The sequence below is a fragment of the Aquarana catesbeiana genome, linkage group LG07, assembly GCF_042186555.1.
Source record: "Aquarana catesbeiana isolate 2022-GZ linkage group LG07, ASM4218655v1, whole genome shotgun sequence".
Taxonomy (NCBI): Eukaryota; Metazoa; Chordata; class Amphibia; order Anura; family Ranidae; genus Aquarana; species Aquarana catesbeiana.
Window position 1 is genome coordinate 264,493,132 of NC_133330.1, and position 23,484 is coordinate 264,516,615.

The window sequence follows — 23,484 nt, forward strand, 5'->3', positions numbered from 1 at the left end:
GACTGGATGTGTAAATGAACAAATCCCATTTTGTTCACGCTTACAAAATATATAAGACAAAAACCAGAAAAGTACAAAAGATGTTGGCAAAAACGATAAGGCTCATTCATTCAAGAGCATATTAGCACAGGGAGGACATTCCATGTTTCTTGTAAAAGTACACATTACGATGGTATGAGTGGACCCATTAAAGTTTGCAAAATCACAAAAGCAGAGGTTTTCTTTACAAAGTCCTATTATTACTCTAACTTAAAGGTGAACTCCGAAATGAGACAATGTACCCTTTCAGTGTCCCTCCCCCATGCATTGTCATTCATTTTTACCCAGTTTGGTCTCTGATCTAGTGACCTTAGTACACAAATACAAGCATATACAGACGTCATTTAATGTACCTTTTTTTTTTTTTGGTGGCACATTGGTTTTTGGCACAGGTTATACTTGGTGCAAGGCTTTTGGCGCTGAAAGCAGCGTAAATTAAAAAAGTGTTTAGAATGTCCCAACCTCTACCTTTTACCTGATGTAATCCCTAAAATTAAAGTGAAACTTCACTTTTTCAATCAGCGTTACCTATTTTTAATCCTTATGCTGCTAGAATTAGTAAATAGATCGCATAGTATATCATATTTAATTGTTTTGAACTAAGGGCAGATAGAGTTCAGGAAGTAAATGCACATGATTCATCTGCCCTTACTCAAGATGGCCACAGGCAAAATCACTAGAGGGTGTTTTTTTAAATGATTTCTCAGCAAAATTAAGCAAGGAGACATGGATAAATGGGTGAGTTGGCTTTGAATATTACAATTAAATTAAATAGCACTTTTGGTTTGTGGTGCTCAGATGCAGTGTAACCTTTAAAATCTGTTTAAATGCTTTACCTATCAGTGAACATAAACCCAACCTGGTCCTTGGTGTAATCCCTAACACCTATTCTCTAAAGGTGTAGACCTGCCTATTTATTTGGTGCTGGAACATTGTAAGCCCCCCCCGTCAGTGGTAAATGGTTTGTCCCAACCTTCTTAACTGATACATTTGCAGGAGAGCTTGTTCTATTGAATGACAGCCTTATTGGCTAGATCACTAGGTGAAACTAAAGGAAAAAAGCCCCCCAAAAACAAACTTCATATGGAGTCCATTACGGAGATTTACCTTCACTGCCTGTTCTATAGAGACAACAGAAAGTTGGAGGAAATTCCTACAAATTGAGGAAAATGCCCTCTTACGTGTCAGCAGGGCAAGTGTCTTCACTGGAAGATTTCTTCTCTATTCCTGTTCTGATGACAGCTCAAAATGTTGGTTTCTCCCTGACTTTCAGTCCTAGTAACACCAGGTCAACAGGACAAATTGAGAGGGTTTTTTCTCCAACAGGGACATAGACAGCAATACAAGCTTAACAGGATTTGTAACCATTCTAAGAAAAACTAGAGGAAAAGTCTTGACTTTTAGATTTATTCTTTTCCTTAAGTAATCTGACCGAATATTTCTACACAATGCAACAGGACTGAATTGGTGCTTGAGAGTAGATGGCTCTTTCATCTACCAAGACTGCTGTCAACTCCTAACCCTGCTGCTTGTATTATGCAGTCACTGCACACTCAGCCAACTAGCCCTTTATAGTGTACTGAATAAGCACTTATACCAATAGATCGACATTTTTGTAATTTACACAAGTGAAAAAATGTAACCTTCATGACCTCATTAGGCTGAAAAATTGTCTGTCACTTATACAAATATGGCCTGTTAGGCTTATACATCTGCTCTGCTTTTTAGTGCTGAAGAGGGAAGGGTATATTTTTAGGAAGCCAGAGAATGTGCACAGCGGATTCACACAAAGATCCTCTTAAAGCCCAACTCCAAGGGTGGTTTTTTTTTTTTTTCATAGACTTGGGCCTTACTGTACAACTAAAGTCAAAGCTTTTTTAAAAAGTTTTAGATAGAGTTGAGATGGATTAGAACTCTTATCAGTTTTTATTGTTGTCTGTGCCCCCCGTTTCAGCCTCTCTATTTGTCCTGTTTACCAATATCATTGAAAGTAAAAGAAAATCCCAAATTTTGGGTTGTGCCCAAAAAAGTAATATAGGGGAAATTTTCCAATGGGGACACTAGTTTTGGTGACCTGTGGGTCCCCGAGGGATTCTCTTAATTTGCAGGGATTTCCTCACACTTCATGTTTTGGGTATGGAACAGGAAGTGAAGGGAAATCTCTCTAATGGGCCTCAGATGGCAAAAAAAAAACTGACGGGTTATGACCTTGTCTTACTCTATCCAAAATGGAAAAAAAAAGGTTTTGCCTATAGTTCTACTTTAGGTGTGTGGCCACTTTGAGACAAGCCTTTCTGTGCACCTTTGACTATTAGTATACATAGAACCACCTAACAGCCTGCCTAGGTTTTTTTTTAAATAATGCCACTTTAATTGTCTAGGATAAATGTGAGGTTCCCAACGTGTACGGCTGGAATGCAGTAAAGAGATGTATGTTTCCTTACTCTGAGAATGCTTCTAAGCATTGCAGTATGCAAATTTTGAACTATCCGGTGGTGGGGTCATACTCTTGGATCCGCATTTTTTGTACCTACTTACAAATGAACAAAATGGCTACTCAGGTCTGTACACATTGCCACAGTCACAATGCTTTGCAGTGCAGAAAATGTAAAGGTCCATGTCAGGTCTGGCAGGTGGTGCCACTTGCCAAATGCAACCATTGAAGTAATGTGGTTGCGGCATTGTATTTTAGTTTATAAATCCCCTTGGATTGAAATAAAGAACCCACAGGTTTTCAAGAGGGGTAGTATGTGTTCAGCCCTGCATTAGTTCTTACTGTGGTCTTTAGAACACCACCTATGTTATAGATATGAAGAGAGAGATAGTTGTACTGTAGTCCTAAGACACTTCCCGTGCGACTTCAATGCACGGATCAGAACACAGATTATGCACCGGACCTGCACAGATGTGCACTCCAGGGTGCACATGGAGATCTGTGCAGCTGGTTAGCAGTCATTGATTTGAACAGGCTGTCTGCACGCCCTAGCACTGAACACCTATGTCACCAAGGTGGCTGAAGACGGCTCTTTGTATGGGTATAGGGATCGGTACGCCCATGTAAATGAGGCCCTTGTCTGTGTTTTTGTCGCCATCCTCCAGTCTCTCAGGACTTGCAGTAACTGATAATCCCTCCCTCGTATGCTTGATGCATGTTAATGAATGCAGTGTTTTTGAGCTATAATATTTCTTTTCCTAGAATATATATATATTTTTGTCTGTTTGGTCATTTTTTGTCCCGATACTTTTAATATTTAGCTCTCCACTTACTTATAAGAGCAAAAGTTAAGTCTCTAAGACATCTGAGGCGAACAGCAGACAAATAGAGATATTTCTTAGAAAAACTGTAGAATTGAAAATCTCTCTTTCCACAGCAACAGCTTTATAGCAAGGCCTGTGTCAAGGCATGGGGCAGTCCTCTTTTTATCAGACCTGAATAGCTCCACAGGACATACAGTTGCCATAATGTTTTAGCATAATGTTTTCTACTAAGGATCGGTCTGTGCCTAGAAACCAAGGCTTGTTAACACTCTGTACGAGTCTTTAGTGTACAAATTCCAATGCTGTTACATCTTCTGGACTGATCCATTTTACAGTACACATTCTGCTATTTACCTTTTTAATGAGGTTGTCATTTTTTGTAAAAAGTCTACACTGTACACAACAAAGTATTATCACACCTCTAACTAAACAGAAGAGATTGAAAGTTGTATTTGTTCCCAGCCGGTTACCTGAGGGAGATACCATAATTCTAAACAATGAGTCATGTGAGGCTCAGTCAAATATCTTGCTTCCTTCAATGGAAGTTGAGTCATCGGCAAAAAGCTCATTGCAGTTCTTCTGGCCATTGTATTTCTTAAAGGAACTATTTTTTTCCATTTGCATTTGCCAAGTATAACTTTTAATAGGCTTAAAGCTTGAACTTCAGCAAACATAAGAAAAAAAAATGTTAAAATACATACATGGGAGTTGTTTTTACCTGCCAAAAATTGTGTAATTCTGTGCAGCCTATCCTAAGGTATACACAGTTCTGCCAGACGGCACAGACAAAATTGTGACCTCACTCTTCTTTACTGTAATTACTAGCTTGGAAACATTTTTCTCCCCAGCAGAATGTTGGGGTCATCTATTTCCCCCCTCCTGTCACCATTTTCCTTGTCAGCAAATGTCCATGCACCAGAACATAAGTAGCTCCTAGTGCTGCTCCCAACTATGAGTTAATCTGTACAGGAAATTACAAACGGTTGATGTAATTTTGGATGCAGGATGCACTAATGGGCACGAGATAAACGGTAAACTCTTCACTAAATGGTACAGGTGCCATTAAATGTGCATCACTTTTTTCTATCCTGTCTGAATATCTGTTGTCGTTGCCAAAATCTAAAGGTTCAATGACACACTGGCAGACATGCCCTATGATGAAAGCTTTTTGGAAAAAAAAATCACAATTTTTATTTCAGGATTGTGGGAAAGCAAATACCTAATACTCCAAAAATAGTCCTACTTTCAACTATGCCAGATACTGTCAAATCAGCAATGAAAGATGTCCTCAGACACTTTCTTACCGAAGCCAGAACTTTTATACCCTGATACTGGAAATCTATCACTATACCAACTCTGGTGGAATGAGCTACATAATTAGTCTCCATAAAAGAATTTGGAACCTCTCCTCTCCAAAGAGCCAGATCGGTATATGGTGTAGTATTGCCCCAACCCTTACTTTCTGTATATGTTCTTCCCTTCCCCTCGATCTTTACATGTCCTGCTGTTTACCCCAGCCTTTCTCAACCTTTTCAACTCCGGAGAATCCTTGAAATTACTTTTTGGTCTCAGGATACCCCTGCTAAAAATTACTAGATCTACAACTCATGATACATTAGTGTGATGGTCAGAAGGAAGAATGCTCATCACACTTGTGGTCATTGGGAAGAGTTACCCCCTTACAGATGGCTTAAAAGATCAATGGTGTCAGTGGGAACTGATCAGAGAGGGATAAATTATTCACTGTTCAAGGAACTCTTCGCAACCTCTGGAGAAACCCTAGTTGAAAAACACTGGTTTATCCCATACTTTACTAACTGTTACTTCACTTTATCCCCCCCCTCCCCCTTTCAATGTTTATATGAGAATTATAATTATAAGAGGTTTACCACATTGAACCTCTACAAAAAAATTGTATCTAGTTATTAAATGTATAAGAGTGTGCCAACCCGAAACTCGCCTTAGTGGTTTGCAGCTGCTTCTTTAGGTGTTAAAAACACTAGAAATCTTTACAGCCATATACATTCATATTATATCTTTTCATGTGATAACACTGAAGAAATGACACTTTGCAACAATGTAAAGTAGTGAGTGTACAGCTTGTATAACGGTGTAAATTTGCTGTCCCCTCAAAATAACTCAACACACAGCCATTAATGTCTACACTGCTGGCAACAAAAGTGAATATACTCCTAAGTGAAAATGTCCAAATTGAGCCCAAAGTGTCAATATTTTGTGTGGCCACCATTATTCTCCAGCACTGCCTTAACCCTCTTGGGCATGGAGTTCACCAGAGCTTCACAGGTTGCCACTGGAGTCCTCTTCCACTCCTCCATGACAACATCACGGAGCTGGTGGATGTTAGAGACCTTGCACTCCTCCACCTGCCATTTGAGGAAGCCCCACAGATGCTCAATAGGGTTAACGTCTGGAGACATGCTTGGCTAGTCCATCACTTTTACACTCAGCTTCTTTAGCAAGGCAGTGGTCGTCTTGGAGGTGTGTTTGGGGTCGTTATCATGTTGGAATACTGCTCTGTGGCCCAGTCTCCAAAGGGAGGGGATCATGCTCTGCTTCAGTATGTCACAGTACATCTTGGCATTCATGGTTCCCTCAATGAACTGTAGCTCCCCAGAGCCAGCAGCACTTATGCTGTCCCAGACCATGACACTCCCACCACCACGCTTGACTGTAGGCAAGGCACATTCGTCTTTGTACTCCTCAGTGCCTGGTTTCCGCTACACATGCTTGACACCATCTGAACCAAATAAGTTTTTCTTGGTCTCATCAGACCAAAGGACATGGTTATCCATGTCCTTAGTCTGCTTGTCTTCAGCAAACTGTTTGCGGGCTCTTGTGCACCATCTTTAGTAGAGGCTTCCTTCTGGGACAACAGCCATGCAGACCAATTTGGAGACGGCGTATGGTCTGAGCACTGACAGGCTGACCCCCCCCCCCCACCCCACCCCTTCAACCTCTGCAGCAATGCTGGCAGCACTCATATGTCTTTTTCACAAAGACAACCTCTGGATATGACGCCGAGCACGTGCACTCAACTTCTTCGGTCGACCATGGCGAGGCCTGTTCTGAGTGGAACCTGTCCTGTTAAACCACTGTATGGTCTTGGCCACCGTGTTGCAGCTCCGTTTCAGGGTCTTGGCAATCTTCTTATAGCCTAGGCCATCTTTATGTAGAGCAACAATTCTTTTTTTCAGATCCTCAGAGTTTTCTTTGCCGTGAGGTGCCATTTTGAACTTCCAGTGATCAGTATGAGAGAGAGTAAGAGCGATAACACCAAATTTAACACACCTGCTCCACATTCACATCTGAGACCTTGTAACACTAACGAGTCACATGACACCAAGGAGGGAAAATGGCTAATTGGGCCCAATTTGGACATTTTCACTTAGGGGTGTACTCACTTTTGTTGCCAGCGGTTTAGACAATTATTGGCTGTGTGTTGAGTTATTTTGAGGGGACAGCAAATTGGCACTGTTATACAAGGTGTACACTCACTACTTTACATTGTAGCAAATTGTCATTTGTTCAGTGTTGTCATATGAAATGATATAATACAATTTTTACAAAAATGTGATTGGTGTACTCACTTTTGTGAGATACTGTGTGTGTGTGTGTGTGTGTGTTCATTAAGACAAACCAGATTGGATTATGTTTTAAGGTTATTGTCAGATTTTTAATACATTAAAAGGTTTTTCAAAACAGAAATGTGTCATTCTGTCCACTCTTTTTGTGTATTTTGATTCATGTTCTTTGCAATATTGTACACTAATCTTATGATAAAACCTGAAGTAAAAAAGACAGAATACAACTGAAGCCCAACTTCAGGCTGGGTACTTTACCTTATTGAGGCCATGATGTCCTGCTCCGAAGTTAAGTGACCCTGGGTATCATTCAGCCCAGAAGGCTGAGGACGTATGGGGCAAAAAGAGAGTACTGTAGTGAACTGATCTGGATTGAGGGTGAGTATTGACACTTTTTTTTTTTCTTTTTTTGATTGAGGGGCTCAATCAGTCAAATTAAAAGCCCAGGGTTTGGGTGTGTTTTTCACCATGTCCTCTCTCAACGGGATTTATGTTGGGGAGGGTCTGCCTTTTTTATATTCTTCTAAGTCAACGTTTCATTGAAAAAAGCTGAAAATTTTTGCATCCCTTTAGTACAGAACTGGCCTTACAGAGCATCTCACCCAGAATGACACTCCAATTGCAGTGAGCGCTTGCATTTTGACTTGGTGAGCCAATTGAATAAGCAAGAAATTGGCGAAGTTTGAATTTGACCATTTTAGAAAACCACAGCAGCTGCAGACTGAAATTGAGGGGTCCTTTTTAATAATACCAAATTACAAAATGGCTTGAAAAGCTATTATATATGTTATAATATTGCTTTCAGCACTCTTTTTTTTTATTATTATTTTTTTTTTTAAGTAGGGCAGAGATTGAATGGTATTTCATTGCTCATAATGTTTCTGGTTCTCAGATTCTGAGAGAAGAGTGTAAGTCAAGCATATCCTCAAACATGGTTAGAAATTAGAAGGGCTTTTAGATATTCCCCTTTTTTCCCCATTTTGAAACATTACGTTTAAAGGTTACCTTTAAAGTGGTTGTAAACGTTCAGTTTTTTTATTTTTTTTAATAACAAACATGCCTCTACTTACCTGCTCTGTGCAATGGTTTTGCACAGAACAGCCTCGATCTTCTTCATCTGGGGTCCCCCGCAGACGCTCCAGACCCCTCCTCTTCATCGAGTGCCCCCACTGCAAGCTGCTTTCCATAGGGGCACCTGTGCGGGCTCGCTCCTGAGTCCCACTGTTGCGTCCATTGACACAGACGGCGGGACTCGGCCCCCTGCTCCCGTGTCACAGCTTTTGATTGACAGCAGCGGGAGCTAATGGCTCCTGCTGCTATCAATTTGTCCAATGAGAGCGTCAGCAGCTGGAGCCGCTGCGCTCATGCACATCGCTGGACCGGATCACGCTCGGGTAAGAAAAATTAGGGGTCGGGGGGAAGCTGCAGCACAGGTGGTTTTTCACGTTAATGCATAGAATGCATTAAAGCGGTAGTAAACCGCGGCTGTTTAATAAAAATATAAAAAAACACCTGTAAGGCAATTTCATAATGAAATACCCACGTTGAAACAAAGCCCTCCAGCACTCTGCTGTCACCGCTGAGAGAGCTGACATCTTCCCCCGGTCTTTCTTCTGGGTTTGCGCGCTCCGGCTATATGATTGGCCAGAGCCGCGATGACGTCACTTCTATGCATGTGCTTGGGAGCCCTTGTTTCGGCACGAAGCTCTGAAGGTCCGGCAAAGTGTTCCGGACCTGACGTAACTGGCTGCATTTGAGGTGAATATCTTCTAAACGGTGTACGTTTAGGAGATATTCATTTTGCCTACATTTTAAACCTTATTATACCTGTAGGTAAAAATCACCAAGCGGGCTTTACTACTGCTTTAAGGTAAAAAAAACCTTAAGGCTTTGCAACCACTTTAAGGTCTTTGTGGTAGGGAGAGGTTTGTGTCCGATCAGTTTCTGCAGTCATCCGCCTGATCAGTAGGGATTTGTGAACTGATCTGCTGATCGGAATGAAATACATCCCATATGAAGGGGGTCTTAGGACCAAGATCTGGAGTGACGTTTGGTAATGTCAGTAATGTTATCCTTGCTGGAGAGGAACCTATACCTGTGAACCCATACTGCATGCACTCCCCTACTTCTGTTTTTTCATTCTGTGGATCTGTGTTTTTTGCACCATTTCTGCAGTACCTTGATCTTTATCCCACCAGTTATCAGATCACCAGTCATCAGGGGGTAGGTGGGAGCTTTCAGACGAGAGAGCAAGCCTTACCTCTACTAAGATGGCTTCCTCCACACAGACACATAGTGCAGAACAAGTAATGGTAATTCCGTAACAGGGATAAAGATCAGCTGCAGGAAGCCTACATGCAATACTGGTGATTAGTCGTTTGTTTTCTCCTTACCCTTTTTGGGCTTCCACGGGTCAGGTCTTTCTTCATCATGTCATATTTTATATATTCAGTTGCTGCAGATTTGTTTTTTCCTGTGTTTTTTTTTTTTTTTTTTTTTGTCTCCATGAGCTCCTGTGTGTTCAGAGTGTACAGGAACAAATTTTGAGTTATATCCTCCCTATTCATTTCATCCTTTGAGCGCTCTCCTTGATGGAATACTAACCCATGGAAATTGCCAGGTCAGTAGGGATTGCTTTAATTACTGCATGCCAGAGCCTGCTAAGTCTGACACTTGACAATAACATCCTGATAGGCGACACAAGATCACACTCACTTTGTTGCTAGCAGAAGCACGATTTACACTTTGAGTACAGAATGCATCTTATATGCATTTGGAAATGAAGTAGTTCTTATTCGTATAACTAATGCACTTAACTTTAGTTAGTAACCAGACCTTTCTTAAAGGGTAATTCCACCCAAAATTGACTTTTTGGTAGTTGCTGGAAAGTTACATTATGTAACAGTTTCTTGTGTCTCACGGGGACCAATAGTGTTAAGAAGTATGCACTTAATTTCCCAGGTCGGCCCACCTACTGGGAAAGGTTTCACTTTTCTAATACATTTTTTAGATGTTATGTAGAAATCAACTGAGTGAGACACACACGGGGAAGCTGTTGATATGAAATCCCCAAGAGCCATGAGCGACTCCATCTATCGTATTCCACCAGTAGCTGAAACATAACTTAACTGAATCATAACTTTTGGGTGGACTGACCCTTTAATTCTGCATGGGTAATGTTAGTCTTTCTCCACTTAATGCGCCTAAATGTGTTTCTTGTGAAAGTCGATTTCTTTTTTTTTTTTTTTTTTTTTTTATGTTTTGTTATCCGTCAACAAAAGTGATGGCTTTTTTGCTGATAAATCTTACAGTGATTCTGCCTTGACAGAAATACAGTAGCTGCCACTCCCAGCTTCATTGTCTAAACATATTTGATACTGTAATGAAAAGTAGACAAATAAGCAAGTATGAAAAATGGATGATTAAAAACAAATCCTAACGTGCAAATAAATATAAAAACATCCAGAAGAATTCCATCAGAGAGAAAAAGTGCTCAGTGAAAAACGTCCATAGGTAAGTATACAATTTTCCATAGTTCAGTATACCAATGTGAATAAACAGTACTTCACACCCAGGTGCACACCCCACTCACAGGCTGCTTACTAGCAAGTAAGACCTCAAGGATGGAGGTCTAGCTCCACTATAGGGAAATACCCCACTGGGATGGATGGATACTGTAATTCAAGATTCGAAATGACCACCTCTTTCTCCAGAAAGTTTCCACACAGCCGAGGCAGTCCACATAAACTTGGTACAGGATAAAAGCAAAGGAGGAACCCCGTTGGGCATGATGACGTCACTGCTTTAGCTCCATCTGATGCGTTTCGCCCAATAGAACGTCCTCAAGGGGTAATGTAGTATTACTACTGCTGATACTCAATTACCCCTTGATGACATTCTGTTGAAAGAAGCGCGCCGGGTGGAGCTACAGTAGTGACGTCATTACACCCACCGGGGTGCTGATTGTGATTTACTGTGTTACATGTGATTTTATAGCTGTCTATTGTAAGTAGTTTTATCCTTATTAAATGCTGAATTTCCAAACTACTACACTATGGGGTTTATTTACTAAAGGAAAATCCACTTTGCACTACAAGTGCAGTGAAGTGCAGTCACTGTAGATCTGAGGGGGGCATGCAAGGAAAATTATACAGCATTTTTGCTTGCACATGATCGGATGATAGAGATTGGCAGAGCTTCCCCTCATTTTGATCTTCCCCTCAGATCTACCCCTCAGATCTACAGCGACTGCACTTCCAAGTGCACTTGTAGTGCAAAGTGGATTTGCCTTTAGTAAATAAACACCTATGAGTCCTTCCTTTGCTTTTATCCTGTACTGAGTTTTTTTTTTTATGTGGACTGCCTTGGCTGTGTGGAAACTTTCTATAGAAAGAGGTGGTCCTCTCGAATCTTAGATCACGTTATCTATCGATCCCAGTGGGATATTTCCCTATAGTGCAGCTAGACCTCCATCTTTGTGATCTTACCTGCTGGTAAGCCGCCTGTGAGTGGGGTGTGCATCTGGGTGTGAAGTACTGTTTATTCACATTGGTATACTGGATTATGGTTATATATATATATATATATATATATATATATATATATATATATACTTGCCTATGGACTTTTGCGCTAATTTGTTTTATCCCCTGATGGGATGACATTTTTATGTGTGTGTATATATGCACTTTGTTTTGGTTCTACTGGTTAATTTTATTATCACAATTTTGAAACTTAGCGCAACCACTTCTGCTTTAATGTGTAACATTTACACGTGTATTTTTTGTTATTCATATGCAGACTTTTAGGCCTTAAGCACATGGACTTCAAAAGATGGTGTATGGTGCAAGTTCAGGCTAGCGTTAATTTGACTGTGGCATGCAGTACTCAGGTCACTCCTGCCAATACAAGCCCATAAACAAATATTGCTCAGCATCCTGCATTGCATAAAGATGGGCATTTTGAATTTTATATTGTGTCAACATTAAAAAAAAAAATAAATAAATTTACATAGAACCCACTTCAGCAAATGCTCTATCTAGGTGCACCAACTGTTGCTTCTCTGACACCTCTTGCCATGGCTGAGTCAAAGGCAATGATTGGTCTTGGCCCCACACAAAACCCTGGACACAGCCAAGAAGCAGTAGTGTCAGTGAAAGCAGAAGGCAGTTAGATTTGGAAAGGAGTCAGCTCCTGTGAAATATTAGGAATTGGAGGGCCGTTTTTTTTAAATAGTTTTTTAAAGTATTTAAGTTGAAAAACCCTAGGTAATCCCTTTTTCTCTTAAATATGTTTATTTTCTTTGGATTTTTTAATCCAGTGCTGGGCATATATTGGCTGTGATGAAACGCCTGCCATGGGACTGTCCCCTGATCCTTGGGTTATTACCGTTTTTTCTGCACTTTCTTAATGTATAAATTAGTGAAAGAGAGTAAGAAAAGGAGAATTTGTATAAATGTAAAATATACTTGCCAATTATGATAAATCCACCACATGCTTGCAAGTATGAAACAGCAGCTACCTATCCACCCTCTGGGATCTGCTATAACTGAAGGCTGTGGCAGGCAGTGCTTGGGCTGTCTGATGACATCTTTGAGTGGAGCTGATGATGGGCTTATGGTGTCTTCAGCATGTCATCAGTAGTACACATAGAAGGGTGACAAGGCTGCCGCTCCATGCAGTGCATGTACAACTTTTATGCAACATGGTCCTCCCATTAGGAGAAGAGATTGGGAGGAAAGTTAACTATAAAAAAAAAAAATTATAGAAGAAAAAAAAAATGGATAGAACAGGGGAATAATTAGATATAGTTATTTTTTAGTATAATGCCCCGTACACACGATCGGATTTTTTTCGGCAACAAATGTTGGATGTGAGCTTGTTGGCTGAAAGTCCGACCGTGTGTATGCTCTATCAAACATTTGTTGTTGGACTTTCCGCCAACAAATGTTGGCTAGCAGGTTCTCAAATTTTTCGCCAACAAAACTTTGTTGTTGGAATTTCCGATCGTGTGTACACAAGTCTGTCACGCAAAAGTTCACGTATGCTCGGAATCAAGCAGAAGGAGCCGCACTGGCTATTGAATTTCCTTTTTCTCTGCTCATCGTACATGTTGTACATCACCACGTTCCCACGTTCATAATTGTTGGCCAACATTTGTGTGACCGTGTGTATGCAAGACAAGTTTGAGCCAACATCCTTCAAACAAAAATCCACGGTTTTGTTGGCGGAAAGTCTGATCGTGTGTACGGGGCATAAGAATTTTTAAATTTACTTTAACGCTGTCATGTAGAGTAAAAAAAAGTCCCAGCACAGTACACTGGTATGTACAGTTCATATGTTGCCAGAAATCATCCAGGCCTGCACAGAAAAGGTAAGTGCCTTTTGCAGTGATGGAGGTGATCTGGGTCTGTATTTGTCCATACATGCATGTTGGGGGGGAACAATCTACCTCCTCTTCTGTGCATTAGCAGACAATCTCATGCAGCCAATGCATCACCCCAACAAAGACGGGTCTGTTAAATAGGGTTTTCTTCACCGCAGGTTAGCATTTTGCAGTTCATAAAGGCCTTATCAACTTGATGACCAGCCTATAGTAAAAATACATCATTAATTTGACATTAAAGAGGAAGTAAACCCTGATGGGTTTTACTTCCTCTTTTGCTCCCTGCAAGGCCTGCAAATTAAAAGCATAATGGGCTAGTATGCATCGCATACTAGCCCATTATATGACACTTACCTGCAAACGAAGCCCGCGCTGTCCCCTGTGCAGGCCCCGTCCATCTTCGCCCCTCTTTCGGGGCACGGACTCCGGCTCTGTGACTGGCCGGAGTCACGTGACGTCACTCTCACACATGCGCGCGGGAGTGATCAGTCACAGCACACGCTGGGGGAAGAAACGGCACAGTGGTCCGGTTCTTCACAGCACATGCGCTGATGACGACATTGGCGCACTACAAGTAAAATATCTCCTAAACGGCGCACATTTTGGAGATATTTCCACTATCTGTAGGTAAGCCTTATTCTAGGCTTACCTATAGATAAAAGACAAACAAAAGGGTTTACAACCACTTTAAATACTACCGGGGTTATGGCTGCATCTAGCAGCCATAACCCAGGTATTTTATTTATTTTTTTTTACTATGGCTGATTCTCTGTAACATAAAAGTGGTCTCGTGAGCGGATTCGCCGTGGCCTTATAGAGAAAAAAAAGCATACTATCATAAAAGCGATAAGCCCACTCTCTAGGCTTGTAAGGAGTCCACTTTCCATTATTTTCTATGGATGAATACACTTGTGTAGTAGAGCACAGCCTTCTGGATTAGAAAGAATGTTGCAAAATGTGCACATCAACATCTTTTGTAATGATTACCATGTTTCTATGGTGATTTAATTTATTCTGAATCTGTATTTTACTGACATAACAGATTCAGGTAATAGTGTTGTACTAAGTCTATGTCAGCCTGGTCAAAGCTTACAGGTAAGTATCCATAGCATAGACTGAATACTGGTTCACTTTAAGCTCATCGCTTTCACAGGTGGGAAGGGGAAAACAATGGCTGTAGTAACCCTTTAGAGATATCAAGCCCTTTCATCCTTGTTGATGAGCTGAATAATTTGTGACTCTGAGGCCCTCCAACCTCTTTGCTAGAAGCCTGGTTTATCTAATGGAAGTCTCTGGTGTGTTTTCTGCCTCCATCATCTTGTATTTGTGAAGAGGGGCAATTCCTGCATTTTGACCTTTCTTACTATCAGAAATTGTCATTTCGTCTCCTTTAGTTCTTGTTTTGATTTAAGTCTATCTTTTCCTCCTCAGTATGAGTTCAAAGCGAAAAACATCAAAAAGAAGAAAGTGAGCCTCTTGGTATCAGTGGATGGGGTGAAAGTGATCCTAAAGAAGAAGAACAAGGTAATTGACATTTTACTGTAGGGTAATAGTAAATTGTCTAATTTATTCATAATAGCCAGTGTTATATAACAATATGTCATATTGTTTTAGTCATGTGTTATAAATCGAAATATATTATTATTAGTATTATCCTTATTACCTTTTTATTAGCTCATTTATAGTTTCGTCATTGTCTGTATATCCCCATACAGAGCAAAAAAAAAATAGTGAGAATTATTTTTCTTTTCAGTTAAAAACTATATCAATTTCTTTTAGTTTTTGCTTTAAAAAGAAACCTAAGATATGGCTGAGTAAAATACAATTTTGACATTAATTGGTTATTGAAATATTGATCAGAGGTTGGTTTAGATTACTGGGTTATAAAAGATTTTTCCTCCCTTCTGAATCCTGTATTGCTGTGTCTATTTTATGTACTTGTCATTTTGTAGTGTTTTTATGTATTTATGCTGTGTTACATATATTACCCACTCTTCTTTTTACAGTGCCATTGGAAATGATGGCGCTTTATATGATTGGATTTATTTTCCCAAATATAGTTTGCTGATGGATCCTTATTTCCTGAATTCTCCTATTTTTGAGCCATAAGGCTTCATAGTTTAAATTATTTTTAATTAACTGTGACCAGATTTCCATGTGTGTTGCCAATGATTCTTTTTAGGCAAAACCTGCAATGGAAATACATTTCCCTTCTAGCAGATGGCGTGTTGTTACTAATATTTTTTGGTGGCATTAACTGCAGTCAATGCAATAGATATGATTTTTTTTTTATTAGATCAACTTTGAACAGGTCCTGGGACCAACAAGGAGGCTGACATTGCTGAGGTCGCATTCTACAGATGCTAGTTGTCTGGCTGCCATGCTGACCCTTTGGCTTTGATGCTTTCAGTCACTAATTTCTAACCAGTATAATGGCAAAGTGATTTGACTTCAAGTGGTAGTAAACTGCTGAATTTTTTTTTTGTACCCTGCAAGGTAATGTCATAATGTGCTAGCACATTATGTTAAACGTACCTTAAAATGAAGCTCTTCCAGTGCTGAGATGTCAGAGCTGCAGGCGCTCCCATCTTCACCTGTCTTCCTTCCGGGTTTCCGGACTCCGGCTGTTTGACTGGCCAAAAGCGCAATGATGTCATTCCCACGCATGCACGCGGGAACCGCAGTTTACGGCATAGGGCTCCGAAGGAACGGCCCGGTGGCCATTCCGTCAGAGTGCATACGCCAGTGATGTCACTGGCTGCATGTACAGTAGCTATCTCCTGAACAGTGCAAGTTTAGGAGCTATTTACACTAGCTATAGGTAAGCCTTATTATAGGTTTCACTATAGGTAAAGTCAGAGATGGGACCTTACTCCCACTTTAAAATGATTGTAAACGATCACCTTGTAAAAAAAAAACATTTAGTTTAAAACAGGAATGAAAGGCAAAACATTTGTGTTTAGGTCTAAAAAAAAAAAAAAAAAAATCATTATAAATACCTTTTTTATAAGTGATCACATTCCCTCTGTTCTAAGCTGCATAAGAGTTGGCTAGAGAACTGACCACAGTGTGTTCTCCTGCTCAGTGTGGTCAGTTTTTACTAGAAAAGCAAGGGGACTAGCCAGAACACCAGGGATTTTACATAAAGGAAGCAATACAAAGAGAACAGGATACTTTCTCATACAAGTACATGGTACAGCAGGCACATATCAGGAATATGAAGTAACTTCCTTGACTTTATATGTATGCCAGGTCAATGTCTCAGGTATTGAAGCCAATGATATAGCATTTTCAGAAAGCGATCCGAAATGGCAACCTACATGTTTCTCTCGGAGGTTATTCAGCCAGAAGACTGGCATTAGCTACAACGTAGTCAAGTGGTAGCCAAAATAAATCCGTAATGTTTATTCATGTCAGGAAGTTATATTATCATGAAAAGACACAACACACAGAACATGACAACAATGACATTGTAGCATTATATAGCATTGTATTGTAACATTCTTGAAAAGATATATAAACTATCTACAAGTTAATAACACAAGAGACATCTTATCCAATTACAAGGTTAATGCATGCAAATAAAACAACAAGTAATACAAAATTTTGCACTATTTCTGTCTATTCTGCACCCTTAAAGTGAAAGTCGAGGCTAAAACTAAAATCGCTGCATCTATAGCCACCAACATTCTAACAACTAACCTCTCTAGCCCTGAAAAGAAAAAATCAGTATACCTACCTTTTTCTGAAGACAATCCAAATCGATCTCCAGCAATGGAAGCTCTGCAGAGGACATGGCCGACAATGGCTGTGAAATAAATGGGAAGGGACGTCACCCATAGTTACTATGGGGCTTTCATTGATGGATGTGTCCTCTGCACCCACCTACACAGTGAAGCTGTGGCTGACAGCTCAGCATGGGATCAGAGCTTCCACCAGTGGAGATCGGGTCTGAACGGCTTCCAAAAAGGTATGTATACTGATTTTTTTCTTTTCAGGGCTAGAGAGGTTAGTGTTAGAATGTTGGTGGCTATAGATGCAGGGGTTTTAGTTTTAGCATGGACTTCCATTTTAATAGTTTGTTCAGTGAAGTCATCCTATTGCCTTTCTTAATTTCATTGGCTAATTTCCTAACAATACCTTAACCCCTTGCCGATCAGCGCCGCAGTTGTACTGCGGCAGAATAGCACAGCTGCGAAGCGACGTTATGTAACGTCGCATCGCCCTGTGGCCACTAGGGGCGTGCTCTCCCCCTGAGCCGATCCGAGTTCCCGGCGGTCACGATCACCTCCGGGCTCCTGCAATCGCGGCTGACACATCGAGAACCGGGATCATCTGTGTGTGTGTAAACACACAGTTTCCGGTTCTCTAAGGGTAGAGAAGACAGATTGTCTGTTCATACAGCGTATGAACAGTGATCTGTCACCCCCCCTACACAGTCCCCTCTCCTTTCAGTTAGAATCACCTCCCAGGGAACACAATTAACCCCTTGATTGCCCCCTAGTGTTAACCCCTTCCCTGCCAGTGACATTTTTACAGTAATCAATGCATTTTTATAGCACTGATTGCTGTATAAATGCCAGTGGTCCCAAAAATGTGTCAAAATTGTCCGATGTGTCCACCACAATGTCGCAATCCCGATAAAAATCGCAGATCGCTGCCATTACTAGTAAAAAAAATGAATAATAAAAATGCCATAAAACTATCCCCTATTTTTTAGACGCTATAACTTTTGCACAAACTAATCAATATACCCTTTTTGTGATTTTTTTTTTTTTTTTTTTTACCAAAAATATGTAGTACATATCGGCCTAAACTGAGGAAAAAAATGTTTTTCTTTATATATTTTTGGGTGATATTTATTATAGCAAAAAGTAAAAAATATTGCGTTCTTTTCACATTTGACGATCTTTTTTTTGTTTATAGCGCAAAAAAAAAAACACAGAGGTGATCAAATACCACCAAAAGAAAGCTCTATTTGTGGGGAAAAAAGGACGTGAATTTTGTTTAGGTGCAACGTCACACGACCGCGCAATTTTCAGTTAAAGCGTCGCAGTCCCGTATAGCAAAAAGTGCTCTGGTCAGGAAGGGGGTAAAATCTTCCGGGGCTGAAGCGGTTAAATAGCTTTTTATAGACAAATTTGTTCTTTCAGGACCTCAGCTTGTCCAACCCACATAACACTCCCCCTTACCTTTTCTCCAAGGATGAAGAAGAATCTACTTCTAGTTAGGCCTATCCATTTATGGGGCGAAATGTTATTTATTGGAGAAAATTGCCAGCACTCCCTCACTGCTCCTTCCCCTGTTGCAGCTTGCACTAAAATCACTACTGTGGGCAACCTGGGAGATTGGTGACATTTCTTCACCTGTCACGTGACAATGTTTGGGCCTAGCAATTGGCTGCTATATCCAAGCACTGTCACAGGAGAGGGGGCGGCATGCCTCTCCTTATCTGGAAGTACTCATTACGGTAACCAGCTGCGACAGAGACAGAAAAGCACTGAGAAAGTTACTATGATTTTGTTGAAGGTGTTTGCAGGAGATAATGCTTGTATGCCCTGCATGCTTAAAGCCATAATTTTATTTTATTTTTTCTCATTTAGTTAACATGGTTATAAACCTGCCAGTTTTTATTTTTGCAATCTGAGTTCCATTGGGGTGATTTCCTTTCACTTCCTGTCCCAAAGATACAACAGTAAGTTAGAGGAAATTTCTCAAAAGTAAAGGAAACCTCCTCTTAGGCTGGCCATACATTATACCATTTTCTTATTTAACCACTTTGCGCAAATCGCAGTCATTGTACGTCGGTACTTTGACGCTAAATACCGTTGTTATGGCAGCAGATAGCTGCTATAACCCCGGTATTTTCAACAACGGCGAGCGTCTGGCTTTCGGATAAAAGTAGTCTCTGCGGCGGATTCGTCATGAGATCACTTTTGTCGGGGGCAGGAGCGGGCCCCCCCTCCCGCCGCAATCCGGTCATTTCTGCTGCTTACCGGGGCCGTCGGTAGCAGCGGAGACGATGGCGCCCTTCCCTCTGACAGGCCTGGAGCCGAGTGAAGGAAAGATGGCCCCCACTCGGCTCCATAACATTGAATGGCAGAAGCAACGTCAAACATCACTTCCGCCCAATGGTCTTAAAGGGGAATTTTTTTTTTTTTTTTTTTTTTGCATTTTAGTGTAAATGTTAGGTCTTTTTGACCCCCAGATCTCTTAAAGAGGTCCTGTCATGCTTTTTTTCTATTACAAGGGATGTTTACATTCCTTGCAATAGGAATAAAATTGACCTAAGCTTTTTTTTAAAAGGATAATGTTAAAAATAAAAAGTAAAATAAATAAGAAAAAATTAATTTACAGCACCCCGTCCCGCCGAGCTCGCACTCAGAAGCGAACACAAACGTAAGTAGCGCCCGCATATAAAAACGGTGTCCAAACTACACATGTGAGATATCGCCTCGATCGTTGGAGCGAGAGCAATAATTCTAGCACTACAACTCCTCTTTAACACTAAACATGTAACCTGTAGAAATTTTTAAACATCGTCTATGGAGATTTTTAAGGGTCAAAATTTGTCGCCATTCCATGAGCGTGCGCAATTTTGAAGCATGACATTTTGGGTATCTATCTATCCAGCGTAACATTATCTTTCACAATAAAAAAAGAAATTGGGATAACTTTACTGTTGTCTTATTTTTTGAGTCAAAAAAGTGTCTTTTTCCCTAAAAAATTGCAATTGTAAGACCACTGCGCAAATATGGTGTGACATAAAGTATTGCAATGACCGCTATTTTATTTTTTAGGGTGTTAGAACCATCAAAAATTTATATATTTTTTTTCAAAGTAATTTTCTACCAGAAAAAAAATAGTTTTAACTTGCAAACGACAAGTGTCAAAAAGAGGCTAGGCCCTTATGTAGTTAGTTCCTTTAGATTTACCTTCAACTATGTAGCGCACAGGCCTGCCTGATTGCATACAAATTGAAAATGCTTAGGTTTGACCTCATATTTTATGATTTTGGTAAATCTAAAGGAAAATTGTACAAGACGATTGTATAATGTATGGCCAGCCTTAGGCAGTTGCCACCAGAATAGGTGGCAGCTCAGAATGTTGTATGTTTTCTCGTTTTAAGTCCTAGTGATTGGCTTTAGGTATACTTAAAGAGGATCTTTACCCCAGGAGGCACTGGGGGCACTGATGTCATTCATCTAGGCAATCTCAGAAATGGGGGGGATGGGGGGGTGGGGGGGGGCAGGCCAAAACTTTGCTAAGAAAAAAGGAAACAAAAAAAGGTAAAAAAAAAGCCTATTTGTTTATTTGCTGGTGGGTGGGATCAAGAGGAAGAAAGTTGATTCCAAGGGTGAAGATCTGCTTTTACTGCACATAATACTAATGAATAGTTTATTTTCTGCACTTCTAGCCCTAATAGTATAAACGTTTTAGATTTTCAGACGGTATAACCCCTGGAGCTGGGTCAGCTATAAGGACCCCTTCTGCTTGCCTATATCCAATTCGACTTCAGTCTTGGTCACGTCGCCCCAACAATCTTGGAAACGGACAACTCCTAATATGATGTGCTATAGAGAAAGATGTAAACCGTTGTACCCTATTTGTATTTTTGTTTTTATGGATCTGAATATAGCACACTGATACAATGTAAAGACTACTGCACCTTGCCCCTTAATCACTGTGCTTTTTCTAGTCCAGATAATATGTAATAAGGCATTTGCTAGACATAAATAATATGGAATTATTGGAGTAAAAGTATTACTCTTGTTGCAGAAGAAAGAGTGGGCCTGGGACGAGACCAAGATGATGGTCATGCAGGATCCTATCTACAGGTTAGCATCTGATATGTGTAACTATCAACACTGTTTCCTTGATAAACGGACAGCAGATACAATAACCAGAACCTAGTGTCAACCATTTTCCAAAGTACCTGGGAAATCTTGAAGCCCTGTGGACTCTATGCAGATACCAACTTTAACTTTGACATTGCCTCTGACCTGCCTCCACTTGCTTCTCATTCCTCACTGATGGTCCATCAATGTGATGGGAGACTGTTGTGATAAAAAGTAAGATGAAAGAGGGCACACCATAGCATCAACCTCTTGACCGAAGTTGGTAGTTGCGTTAAAGTGGTTGTAAACCCTTATATATACTCAGTGAAGTGACTAGCCTCAGGTAATACAGAGATTTTTCTTGGTGTCAGGAAAACTTATCAGAAGTGACTCATGCTGATTGAGGAACAAAGCATCAGACAGAAATGGCACTTAGTGCTCCTAATTGAGTCAAGTACACACTACAGAGGGATATGCTTTGTTCATATTTCATATCTAAGGTTTACATCCACTTTAAATGGCACTCTATATAAAGCTAATGTCCAAACATTTGGAGGTGCCTGCTTTTACATTAGGGGACAGTTTAGTAATGAAAAACTGGTTACAATTTTTTATTTTTTTTGCTTCAACCTCAGAGGCTAAAAAAAGACAGGACTTATAAAGTTAATGCTTATGTTTTCTTTGCCTATAGTTCTCCAGTCTTGGTCTTAGCATTTCTAATATACTGAAATAATTTGACTTTTCATGTGAAAAGACTTACAACATGGCACATTAAGAATAATAGCTGATTTTTACAAACAAAATACATTTTGATATATGTGATGCTTACTGTTTAAAAACTGGAATGGTAAGAAAGTGGAAGTGTTACTTTACATACTATAATGTATTGATGTTCTGCATCTTGAACCCAGACATTAATTGCAGATATGTTGGCAGTGGCCATATAGGTAATATTGTATACTATGTCATTCATGGCATTTTCTACAAGGCTCTCTTATGGAAATCAAGAGCTGCTGTAGCTGAACTCCTCTAAATGGGCACATATAAAACGCTGTGCAGCATTTCACTAATGTGGTGACACTGAGAAGCCCCTCCTCCTTATTGCAATGCCGCATTCTCTTTTTACCAAGTTGTAAAAGCAATGCAATGGATGCAGAAGGTTGTTCTGCATTGACCTACATCAGGAGTGGAAATATCAATACATATTAATATCAATACATATTAACAAATTATAAATACATCAGGAGTGATTACAGTAATGTTTCCTATCACTGTTCACTTATGTGCTACGTTGTAACATATACTACAAAAAAGTGGGAGCTCGCCTCACATGTAATTGGTTGCTGTGGACAAAGCCTTCAATCTACATTCTTTCTTTTTATGAATACTTGAAGCCACCTGTTTAAGAAGCCAATTTGTTTTGATGAGGGTTTGACCCATAGTCGGGTGATTTTTCACCTGCTGAGCTCCTCAAAAGTTTAAATATAATGGGGCTCTTTGAGCTAAGAAGTTAATAAAGTATTGTGAACAAGTGCCTTTGAGTCTTATTTGATATGGTGATTTTGTAGAGGATTAGGTTTTGCAGGTAATACATTATGAGTAATCCATTAATCTGTTTATTAATATAATATTTTCCATTCCATTCTCTCCTTGAACAAATAGAATATTCTATGTGTCTCACGACTCCCAGGATCTCAAGATCTTCAGCTATATTGCTAGAGACGGGTCCAGCAGCATTTTTCGATGCAATGTCTTTAAATCCAAGAAAAAGGTACGTCAACAAAATGACACTTTTTATGATTTGGTTTAGGGGTACCCACTGCAGTTTTCTATAAAACATTTCCTAGATAATATTGTAGACGAATGTCCTGCAGATGCTAGATGAGTCATAACCATATATCAAATTGGTTCATTTGCAAGCATTAAGTGTGAGTACAACACAAGGTTTTTCAGAAGTTTCTCAACATGTATTTTACCTGGAGTGTGCAAGATTTCTTAAAGTAGTACTTAGACGGAGGAGGAACCACACTTTTTTTTTTTTTTTCTAATTTTTGGCTATTTTGTTTATATTCTGCTGTCAGCAGGGAATCCTCACTGTCAGCAAATGAGTCACTGGTTGTTAAGGGCACGGCAGGTGCCAGCGGGTGTCAACTCCTAAACATCCAGCTAGTATTCGTTAAACACCGCATGGATAGACTACAACTTATTTAATTAATGTTTTTTTTAATTTTTTTTCTGAATTGACGTTTAGACAGGTTTATGTGGTACATACGGAGCGTTTATTTTTGCTGTAAATACTACATAAACCTGTAGTGAATTGACATTTTTCATATCGCATGATTTATTTTGGTTAAATGTGTCA

At 40.0% G+C, this 23,484-nt stretch overlaps 1 protein-coding gene across 2 annotated transcripts in view; it reads left to right on the plus strand.

Moving 5' to 3' along the window:
* The window catches only part of LOC141103561 (carboxyl-terminal PDZ ligand of neuronal nitric oxide synthase protein-like), a 184,318-nt gene that overhangs the window by 89,955 nt on the left and 70,879 nt on the right, over positions 1–23,484 (plus strand). For both annotated transcript variants that reach the window (XM_073593283.1, XM_073593284.1), the window contains exons 3-5: positions 14,716–14,808; positions 21,064–21,122; positions 22,785–22,893. In XM_073593283.1, coding sequence (XP_073449384.1) covers positions 14,716–14,808; positions 21,064–21,122; positions 22,785–22,893 — 261 coding nt within the window. The remainder of the gene's footprint in view (positions 1–14,715; positions 14,809–21,063; positions 21,123–22,784; positions 22,894–23,484) is intronic.